This window comes from Oryzias melastigma, linkage group LG22 (genome assembly GCF_002922805.2).
Source record: "Oryzias melastigma strain HK-1 linkage group LG22, ASM292280v2, whole genome shotgun sequence".
NCBI classification, from domain to species: Eukaryota; Metazoa; Chordata; class Actinopteri; order Beloniformes; family Adrianichthyidae; genus Oryzias; species Oryzias melastigma.
Genome location: NC_050533.1, coordinates 25,877,306 through 25,888,867, shown reverse-complemented (window position 1 = coordinate 25,888,867; position 11,562 = coordinate 25,877,306). Strand labels below are relative to the sequence as shown.

The window sequence follows — 11,562 nt, the reverse complement described above, 5'->3', positions numbered from 1 at the left end:
TACTTCCATTTAGCAGCAGTCTTTGGAGCCCTTCGATGCCACGCGGCATCACTTCCCTTTAGTAACGCAACAGACTGTCGGCCCCTTTATTCTCAGGTTTAAGGGGGGGTCAGCTGAACGGCGGGAGCCTTTGAGGCTCATATCAGCTAAACCCCTTTAAAAACTTTTAAGACTAATTTGGCACAATCTCCATCAAACGTACAAGAGTATGAGGTCAAATCAGGATCAGCTTGAAGTGAGCAAAAAAAAAAAAAAAATGATTATTGAAAACTTGAAAAATACATCCTGTAACTGAATTTCTTTTTTGAAAATAAAAAAAATAGAAAACCTGAAACGAATCTTCAAAATTTGAAAAAGAAAATGCTGAAAATTACATTTATAGTTTTTTTAATTCAAGTTTTCAGTATTCTTTTCCTAATTTTCAGGATTTATTTCAAGTTTTCAGTTCTTTTTTTCAAAATTATAAAACATTTTTTTCAGTTACAATGTCTATTTTTCGAGCTTTCACTTTGAGCTGATCCTGCTTCGACTCCATACAAGAGGCTTGTCTGGAACATCAGAGATCTCACTTCACGACTCGGTGGATCCAACACTCGAGCACATGGACAGCCTCTTTGATTCAGCACTGAATGGGACTGGGATTTTCTGCTCTCCTCAAAGCTGAGGCGTTCTTCCATGTTTGTGCACGGGCACTGATGCTGCTTATCAGCATCGACCTTGTGATCCTCAAACATGAAAGGACTGAAACCTTCATTGACAAGAATTTTACAAACTGGAACCTCTTCTGTAATCCTCTGCATGGAAGCATCGTCAGGGGCAGATGGAGAAATCACCAGGAGTCTGTGCGACACAGTTCCATCCCATTAGGCTGAGATAACATGGTTGGTGATAGGCATCAATGGTAGACTTTCTAAATTCCTGTTTGGTGGAAAAGAGCTGAACAATAATTTTTCTAAGAATTCAGCAAATAACTCCCAGAATGCATTGCAAAGGTTTGATTTAATTTAACAATCATGCTCAGATCCTTCCTGAACAAAAGCTCATTATCTGATGCTTTCAGCAAAGAATGCTGGGAAATGGAGTTCAAAATGAACCGTTAAGACGAACCCCACAGCCAGGTGTAGCTCAGGTGCTGAAGAGTTCGTGTACATATGGATGTTTTTGTGGTTCTCCTGATGTATAAACCTGATTGGCATGTGAATATAAATGAGTTGGAGACAGAGAGCTGCTGTAATTCTTGCCCAGCAAGAGTTAATTGGGCTCAGAGGAAACCTCCAGCTCCCCACACAGCTCAGACATCCTGCTCTGGCCTTTCACGCCACCCTCGCCCTCAAAGCCCCGCCTCCTGACGCTCATACATTCTACATTTTATAAAACTGTAAACGAACAGAAAAAAAGATGGATCACAACCTGGAAGAGTCCGCCAGCTGCGACAATAGGTTCTGCGGTAAAATAAGTTACAAAAAGCTGAAATAAAAATCTGTGTGTACAGTACTAAAATTCTACACTAGACCTTTCAAACTTAAAAACCACATGTTAAGTCTATAAATATCTTTACAAATATACATGTTAATTATTCAAATAAACCTTTTAAATGATTACATGTTTTACAAGGTCATGACAGTGTCTTCCATTCTCAAATATCTTACATTTTTTAACTTTTAAGTACATGGCTGTGGACAGCAATATGATACATATTTGCTATGATATATTTACACTAAACCCCGTTGTAGATAGCCCATAGAAAAGTCTTGGAAACCTTGTTTCGTGAACAGCCCTGAACTGCTTTGCTAACAAAGCTGTATGTGATGAAAGATGGACGACGCTGAAGCCGATCCTCTCTTCAGGAGTGAGCTTCATTGTCATTCTGTTGGTTTTCTGCATCCGTTTGCTTTCTGAGTTTTTTCCATCTGAAGGATCTGTGCATACAAGAGTCAATAAAAAGCAGGTCCACTCAGAAATGCCCATCACTTCCTCCTCACACCCTCTTCCTCTTCAGTGTCTGGAGGTTTATTCCCAGTAGGCACGGAATGGTTTCCCCACACGCTGTAACAAAAGACTGGCCCGAGTACAAAAATAGACTTTCTTTTCTGAAAAGAGTACGATTACGGTTCACTGGCAAGAAAAAAATCCTTCAATTCTGGAAGAAGTAACACTCGTTTAAAGAGTTTAAGACGAGCAGAAGAGCTGTGGAAGTATTGCATGCTGAGTTTGGATCTCCACGCCTTCAGGAGTTCAGGAGGGGAACTGCGACGAGAACCCCCCTGAGCTGAGCTATGTCCTGATCACCCCGTTGCTGGGCAGCTGCTTTGGAAGACAGGGCTCGTCGGGCAGCGGGTCGTGGGCAAACACCGAGTCGTCTCCAGAGGAGCAGGTGCTGTTGGAGTCCTGACAGGTGGGAGAATACTGCTCAAAGGGCACCGACAGGTCCAGGTACTCCTGTCAGAGGAGGATCACAGGTTACTTCGGGGCTAAACTCCTGCAGCAGTTATAGTACAATTAGAGCACAAATGAGTTGGTTTAATGCTGCAAAATTGTTAACACGTATCATTTTTAACACAACATTTTCTTAAAATCAAACTGACTTACAGGGTATCCTTGTGTATCAGCTATAACTCCTTATCACGTGACAGGAGCTGCGTTTCCATTACATATATACGCAAAAAAATTCAAGAAATGCAAAAAAAAAACAAACACAATTTTGCTCTTAAACTGTTTACAATAAACCATAATTATGCAAAAAAAACTGGAGCTGGGAATTGATTACAAAAAATTAACTAATTAATTGCAAATCTGAAAAAATTTTTTGCAATTAATCCCCTTTTTTATAGTTACAGTATTTGCCAGCCAGCTCTTTTCTGCAAATAATCATAATATGAAATCACACACAAAATTGGGCATTTGGAACGTTTATTTTGAACCCTTTGGACCCTAGAGTCTAAAAGTTAGTTTTTGTCTCTATTTGAATTTTCTGTATTTTCTGTTTGACAGACGACCTGCTGCTTATTTGGTATCATTTTAATCAGTACAACCTCTCCTATGTGACTCTACCTTTATTTAGTCATTTCTCCATGTTGTATTCACACACTAGACATAAAATCATGCAAAACAGAAAATTCCATCTGGAGAAATGGGATTCATTTTGCTGTGGAAACCCATAAAATGTTTAACAAACTGTTTTTACAACATAGAATGAAAGTTGTAGTTCTGCTTTTATGAAAGGACAAGGATTGAATTTGTCAACAGACAAATCAACATTTCATTTTGAATGAAAATACAAAAAATCAGGCTAAAGTCACACCAGGCAGCCCAAAAAATAAGAATTTCTGACTGCTGTCTATTTTACACTTTTCCAAGAATTCTGTTTTTTTCAGCTTTTTCTTTTTTTCTTATTAATGTTCTTGATTGTGTTTGTGAAAAATAATAAATTTTTTTGGGAGAAGTTCGATCTAGCTGGATTTCAGGTCGGCTCGGCGGGAATCTACACAGGTGGGGGCGTGTCTGTCCGTTCTGAACTCCCGTGATATCAGTGGGCGGGAGAGTTTGCACAACTTTTAGACAACGCCGCTGCTAGTTATTGTTGAAAAATTCATGTCGGTCCCCATCCCAAAATAAAATAATGGTCAGTTTACCCTTTAGAGTTCTAATAGCAGACAGCTCTGTTTAATATATATTAACGGATTCATTATGTTCTATTTATCGCTCACGTTAACGCGTCAACATTCACAGCCCTAAAAAAACACAAACCAACTCACGCGATAAGTCATTCAAACACAGTGACAGATGTGTACAATCCTTTGATTTACAGCAGATACATTCAATTCTCCCACAGCACCACACTCATCTTCATCTATCAAAGAAGACGTCGGCGTATCATTGAGGGCGTGGAGCGACTTACATCTGTGGAGGTCATTGATAAAATCCGGTCTAGATCTTCAACCAGCTGTCTGAATGTGGGCCTCTGTGAGGGGACAGCATGCCAGCACTCCCTCATGATCATGTACCTGAAACCCACACAGAGAGATCTCACACGTCTGGATCCATTCAAGCTCTAGACCCCGACCTGACCTCCGTCATCCTCTCATCCCTCCAGGTCAGACACCTACAGCTCATGCGTGCAGTTGGCCGGTTTGTCCATCCGATGTCCCTCCTTCAGCAGCTTGAAGAGCTCCTCCACTGGGATTCCTGGGTACGGAGAACCTCCCAGGGTGAAGATCTCCCACAGCAACACCCCATAAGACCACCTGAGCAGAAAAGAACAAAAACATGCAGAAAACTTATGCTGATGCCTTAGGAAGCACTTAGACTCTGTTGGTAGAAGCTTTGAACAGTTTGGAATTGACTATTGATCTTAACAATGCACTCAATTTAGAAATCTATTCCAACCTCTTCTAGACTGAGACAGGAGGTCAATAAGGTTTGTAAACTCATCATCACTTCCCTCCAGACACAAAACAAGATCAGAAAGATAAACGATGATGGACTGACTTAATTATTAGATGGACATGAACGGGAACAGAGTTTGGGGCAAGTACGAAGTTACATTTTTACTTTTTTATGGTTAATGCATAACATGGATCACATGTGCATTTCCTGGATGCCAGGGGTGTCAAACACAGTCACACAGGGGGCCAAAATACACCTTAAAAAAGGATAATTATTTATTGAACACTCGAAAACTTTTTTTTACTTTAAAGCTGTAACTTTTTAACAAAATTATAGGCTAGACATATAGCATTACCTGTGATAATGTTAGTGTGAATAATGTGAACTGAATTTGGCTGCTGAAGATGCTGAAATTAATAGCTAAAAACGCTAAAGTTAATAGCCAGCTAAAATATTAGCTAAATGCCAAAGTAGCTTAAAAAAACAAACAAACAAAAAATTTCGGATAGCCAAAACAGCTAACATTTAGCTGAAATATTAGCTATACTTCAAAATAGCCTAAAAAATCTTAATAATGCCAAAATATTCCAAAAGCTAGCAGAATGCTTATTTGTAAAGCTTTAAAACTGTAAATTTTCAACATAATAATGAATAATAAAAAGGCAGGAATATTATTCCAGAATAAATCAACTTAAACCTTAAATAACTTTCAATATTTTACTCTCCAAAAAAATATATTTAGCTGAAATTATACAAGTTAGAAATGAGCGCAGGATAACATCAGGCCATTAATAAGAATAAAATAAAATTATCTGGAGGGCTGGATAGAATTACCCGGAGGGCCGAATCCGGCCCCCGGGCCTTGACTTTAACACATGTGCTCTATACAGTCTCACTGCGACGGACGACAGAAACAAACATGTTTTATTTTTTGCAGCAGCAGCCGAATGAACCTCTGCAGCTTCTGAAAAGGGCAGAGAGGTAATGGAACAATGGGAGGCTGATTAACCTGCAGTAATGCTGCTCATCCATTAACCCACCAAACAAAGCGCCCCACCCTCCTGCTCTTTTGGGGAGCACACTAGACCTAATCTAATTATCTACGCTCCAATCTGGAGAGGGTTGAAGACGGTGAGCAGACATTCTACCCTCAGAGGCTTGAGAGGAAAGGTTCAGCTCTGCTCTGTATTCCCCGATGGTTGCTATAGTTACAGGATGCTAGGTAATTACGATGTAAACTCTTTTACGTGCAGAAAATCTCTGTTACTCAGCTAGCTTTTTGATCAAAGTTTGGGGTTAAATACATTTTTTTCCTGGATGAAACCTCCTCCCTCTGCTCTTAGAGTTATAGGGACTCTTCAGATCTCAAAAACGTTGGTCCGCTGGTGCAATACTGAAGGTCAACAATGTGATTGCTAGATTACAATCTAATTACAGTCATCTTACTCTGGTGTGCAAATGTAATGTGTCAGTGTGACCACAGTAGAGAGTTTAGGAATTTTCTAGGTAAACTTGGTTAATGTAGCATGAAAACATCATAATCAGGTTTACGGTTCCTGCAGGAGCAGCAGCATTAAAGGTGTGAAGATAAAGCAGAGGTTTGGAAACTTGGTTTTATATTGAATATAAGCAATCAGAATTCTTAAAAAAGAATCAGCACGTGTTAAAGACCACTCAAATGAATGTGTTTTTTGTGTTTTAACATGTTCTTTAACACCTGAGGTGTCACCTGTGACGCTTAAACATATTATTAACATGCTGTAACTTTTCAACCATTAACACGATAATTCCAGTAGATTTTGAAGGAGAAAAGCGGCTGGAACACTGGAGGGTTAAGAATATTTTTTCAAATTGTATTTGAGTATTTCTTTATTCAAATCGTTGTGAATCTGAAGCATTTAAAAAAATGTTGTTTTAAAAAAGGTTGTATTTAAACTTCCTGCTCCGCTTCACACAAATGCATCCACTGTCAGACAAATAGATCCATGAACGTCTTTGTTTTCCTCGTCTGAGCTGGAATCTGGATCAGAACTGGACGACTGCATGGCTTCAACACTGCTCTACACTTTTGTTGCACCACTAAAAAACTCTGTGCCAACTTCAAATGACCAACTGTCGCTCTGCAGAAGCTATGGTAATGTCCCAATTCCTTCTCTACTCACTACTTAGTGCTCTATAGAGTGCATTCACCATTTGGTAGAGCTGTCCACATCTACAGTTCCAAAATCCAGCGCTTTTCCAAATGTCTTTATGAAAAACCAGTGTGCATCGATGCTCACTAGGTTGAATATAGACCACAATGCATTGCGTTTGAACAATTTTTCATATTAAAAAATCATTTTCATTTTTTTTTTTAAATATCTAAGTTTTCATCTTCAGGAAAACAGAAGATTTTTAAATGGACTTTGTAAAATGTTCCTGTTTATTAGGTTTTCACTTTGGTAAATTGGTCATCTTTGCCAGTTTAAAACAAGAAAAGAAAAGAAAGAAGTGAGCATGGTGTCTGAAGTGCTTTAAAATCCAGGACACTAGATAGTCCTGCACTATACAGTGTGTTGGGAATAGAGAGGGAATTCAGACAGTCTATATCTAGAAAACAACACCGGCAGGTTTTAGATTTGGGATAAAAAGTCATTTGTTAGACATTTGACCAACGTTAGACAACAAAGAACCCCATAAAGTGTCAAAAACCTTACATTTGATGTGAACATGGAGTGTGAAAATGTCAGTTCTTGTTTTTTAGATCTGCTGCTGTTTGCTGTGACCGCTCAGTGTTGGTAATGCTGGGAGGATCCAGACTGAACTCCACTAACAGTCAGTCGACTGTCAAGGACTGTGAGGCAGCAAACAGGAAAAAGCAGAAATGTCTAATAAAATTACTGTAAATGTTACATCACTTTTCAGGGTTTCTGGCAGCATTTACGAAGAATCACAGCAGACGTTTTCTGTCAAGCTTTGGTCCAGATTCAATGAGAAAGATCTACCTCACTTCAATGCACGCTGAGTTAAGTCACTCCTTACACTATTATCAATTAGACCTCCACTTTGAACCACTAGCTGAATAACCCGCCTTATTTTCAGCCAATCAAATCCTGCCTTTTCCTTTAAATTAATACTTTTTCATGGTTTTCTCTCTTAATTCCAGACAGCCCTCCTCCACCTGGACTGATGGTCTGACCTCTAACAACCACCAGCGTCTAGGCTCTGAGGTTTATTTCTCTGTGGTCAGAGTTCAACGTTCTTCAGTGTAGCTCGCTAGCATGCTACAGTGGAGTTCGCTAGCTTGTTACATAGGAGCTCACTAGCATGCTATAGTAGCGCTAGCTAGTATGCTACAGTGGAGCTCGCCAGTATGCTACACTGTCCACCAGGCAGCTGGCTGGCGTAACAAGCTAACCAACTGAATCTCCACTTATGTCAATGTGGGTAAACACAGGTGGGGTCACCACAGAAAACGTGGACAGACCCAATCAGGACCCACATTTCTGCCCAGTTTTAAAACACATGGGGCTCACTTAGCTTTGCTGGCTGGGTGGAAGCGGAAATCGTAACTGTAGCCAGTTGTGTAAGCGGAAATTTCCTAAACTTCAGGAAACCCTTTCAAAATATATTACTTCACGAACTTTTCAGAGCTATCAGCTTTTAAGCTTTTAAATGTTAACTAACAGTTCAGTGTGAAAGATGAGCTTCAAATGGACATTTAGTTTCTGTAAAGTCAATATAAACAAGTGTTCAGATTTGTGTAACTACACCCGTTTACCTCTGGAGAAAAAGCTGGGGAAATGACGAGTTTCCTCTGTGAATCAGCTGATCACATAAGCAGTTATGGTATATCAAAGGGAAAAGAGGTCGAAAGCTTAAAACGGGGGTTCCAGTCGAGGACTTCTGGTCAATCATTTCAGGCGCAAATTGTGTTTTTTTGCTGCCAGCTCCAGCAGGGGGAGGGACTTCCAGCCTTTAATTTTCGAGCGCCATATTTTTTTCTCTGTGGCCAGATTCTCTTGGATTTTTCTGTATTACAAGTACATCTTATTTAGACCTCTCCTCGTTGAAACATATGTTATGGTCTATAGAAATTTCAGTGCATCAATTAACTCTTTATTGACTATCAGCCAAATACATGTTTAATAATCACATTAGAAATGTTTATCAGTCTATTTAATTTATCTATCTGCTCCTACATCTGTAAGTTACTAATATATAGAAGATCTATTAAAGAGAATTAATCAGCAAAGCAGAAAAAGTGTTTTTATCTAGATTTAATTCTAGCAGCTGATGAGACAAACTTTAGACTTTTGAATTTTACATTTGGTTCTCACTATTTCTTAAATAGAAAAGACTGGACAGACCTTTCTAGATTTAGTATAGTAAGAACACAGGAAGTGATTTTTCATTCGTCCAATCACATCAGTTCATTGTCTTCTGTGACAGCATTATCGGTTCCGGTTTCTCAGAGTTCTGTCTTCAGACTCAGCAGTTCTTTGCTCCAGCTTCTCAGCCTCTAGCGGGTCAGAACATTTCTGCGAGAGATTTAAACTCTTGTGCTGTTCTAAAATGAGACATCTCAGCAGCTTTAGCTGAAGAGCTGAGAGGTGGATGAAAAGGACGCTTCTAGTGGAGTTGTGCAGAATGTCTGGAGGAGCGACTGATTCAGCCTGAGATTGTCTACAGCTCTGCAGATTTAGCTAATGATGAATCAATGGCAGGATTGGCTGTTTTTTTTTAACGGTTTTTAAATCACTCGGTGTGAAAAGCATCAGCAGGTCAGAGGTCAGAGCCTCCCTGTGTGTTGTGAGAGTACACTGTCTTCAGAGCGACTACTGTATGAAGGGAGGAGGAGGTCTGGCGGGAGGATTGAGTCTGTAATCCAGACCTGCTGAAATAACAGACAAGCTCATTCTCCCCTCGGCCTGTTCCAAGTCGAGTATAATCACACGGCCAGGCGCTGCTGACAGGGGCCCTTGTTTGGCTTGGATGGCTGTGCTGGGGACACAGTGTCTGGCTGAAGCAGTTTAAGGGTTTGCAGAGACCCCCCCGCCCCTCTACTCGTCTGTCTCCCGTTGATGGCAGCCAACACAGAAGCAGTAAAAGGTGCGCTTGTCCCCACTGCCACCGACTGCTTTGAACTGCTGGAAAAACAGCCTGAAGGAGCACTTTCTGGAGGATCCACTCACCCTCTTACCTGCACCTCTGGGCCGGCTGATTAAACAACAGAAGGATGGTTCTGCCCCCCCATGTGGGAGGCTGAACTCCGATTGACTGACAGTTATGTGATGAGGGAACATCGTGATTCCATATTCACACGTGCAGATCCGGAGCTTGATGCTAACGTGCTCGGTCACAAAACTTCAACACACACATTCCTGTGGCATGGTTTGTGCAAACTCACACATCGCTCTGGTGCGTGTAGACCCGGTCGAACAGAGCCTCTGGAGCCATCCATTTCACGGGCAGACGACCCTGGAACAACACAGGTCCAGTCAGCAAGACCAGTGGCTACAGAGCCGGCTGCAGAGCCGGCTGCAGAGCCGGCTGCAGAGCCGGCAGCATCGCGAAGAGCGACTCTGACAACCTTCATCCATACAGTACAGTTCTATATCACACTCATTTGGGAATATGGAGACGTTTCTAGAAACTTTCAGTCGTAGCAGAAGAAGGATCCCCATCGTCCCACTATAACAGTCCAGATGAACACTGTAAAGTGTTGACAACAGATGCTCACGTTTGTGGTCTTTTTGTAGTAGTCTATGTTGTGCACATCCCTGGCAAGTCCAAAGTCTGCGATCTTCATCACGTTGTCTTCAGTCACCAGGACGTTTCTGGCTGCCAGGTCTCTGTGGATACACTGGAGAAGAGGGACAAACACATGAGACTCTGAGCCTTTTACATACATGTGTCCACAAAACAGGTTAAAGGACGAAAGCCCCATTTATAGAGGTCAAAAGCCAAAAACTGTTGATTTAAGGTTTGGTTTCCCTTTAAGGAGCCCAGGATTATGGGTTCTAGGTTCACACTGGACGCGAAAGCGCCATGAACCGGTGCAGAGCAAGGTGGGCGTAGCATCCATTCTCTCCTGCATTTCTCTCTCTTTGCATTTTTCCGTGACGGTCGACAGGCGCTTCTACTAGAGCTTTTTTTTCTTGTTTTTGCCATCATGGGTAAATTAATAACCTAAAAATTTGACCCCATGTTTCTGCTAAGAAGAAGCAAGTAGTTAGTAGATCTACACTTCTTTAATCTATCTGTTGTTGAAACACAGAGAAGTGTGTGTGTGTGTCAGAGGTGGGGACTCGAGTCACATGACTTGGACTCGAGTCAGACTCGAGTCATGAATTTGACGACTTTAGACTCGACTTGGACTTTCCTACCTCTGACTCGTGACTTGACTCGGACTTTGATATACATAACTTGTGACTTGACTCGGACTTCAGCCCTCTGACTCGGAAAGACTTGCTATTTTTCCCCCAAATCCATGGATTATAAAGTATTTTATAAAGTATATCAATCGAGAGGAAGCCGCGTGCCACGGTCTCTCTGTTCCGTGTGTGTTGGCCCAACATCCAATCAAATTAGGGCCACGTTTGATTGATGTGACAGTCCAACCAATCACATTGCAGAAAAACAAAGCCCGCCTCCCGTTTAAAAGCGCGAGTTCCTGTTTGCCGGTGTTATTAGTTCTGGCATAAAACTTTATAGATCGTCAACAACAAACGGTTTGCAGTTCGAAGAGCATGTGGATATAAGGATTACTCACAGAGATTCAACATCAACCAACTTCATCTGACTGTAGGAGCAGCAAAATCAAGTAAGTTCTGAGTGAAAGCTGGCGCTAGCTTAGCGGCTAACCGCTAGCTGCTGTTAAATGAATGGGACTTTAAACTATGTTAGCACTGTGACACCGTGCAGCTCGGTATAATCACAGAGTGTCAACAGGTGATTCTGACATTTCCACCGCTCAGATCTTTACCTGGATCTGGGCGGGACTTGAGTGATCATAGCGGGACAGCAGGGCTGCTGGGACCGGGCTCGGTCGTTTTCTGATAGAAATCCAGCAAACGTATCATAGAATTCACAGAGATGCTGCATGAGGTGTTTTCTATTCCTTTTTTGAGTTGACCACTTTTGCTGCTTTAAGTTTTATGGTGTGTTTTAGTAAAAAAACATCCTCTTTCTCTG

General features: G+C 41.2%; 1 protein-coding gene across 4 annotated transcripts in view; it reads right to left on the bottom strand.

The window, feature by feature from the left end:
* Positions 1–503: 503 nt before the first annotated feature.
* The window catches only part of fgfr3 (fibroblast growth factor receptor 3), a 74,564-nt gene continuing 63,505 nt past the window's right edge, over positions 504–11,562 (bottom strand). For all 4 annotated transcript variants that reach the window (XM_036209963.1, XM_024262679.2, XM_024262612.2 and 1 more), the window contains exons 14-18: positions 10,109–10,231; positions 9,776–9,846; positions 4,107–4,244; positions 3,899–4,004; positions 504–2,439 (exon numbers count right to left, since the gene is read on the bottom strand). In XM_036209963.1, coding sequence (XP_036065856.1) covers positions 2,275–2,439; positions 3,899–4,004; positions 4,107–4,244; positions 9,776–9,846; positions 10,109–10,231 — 603 coding nt within the window. In that variant the 3' untranslated portion in view covers positions 504–2,274. The remainder of the gene's footprint in view (positions 2,440–3,898; positions 4,005–4,106; positions 4,245–9,775; positions 9,847–10,108; positions 10,232–11,562) is intronic.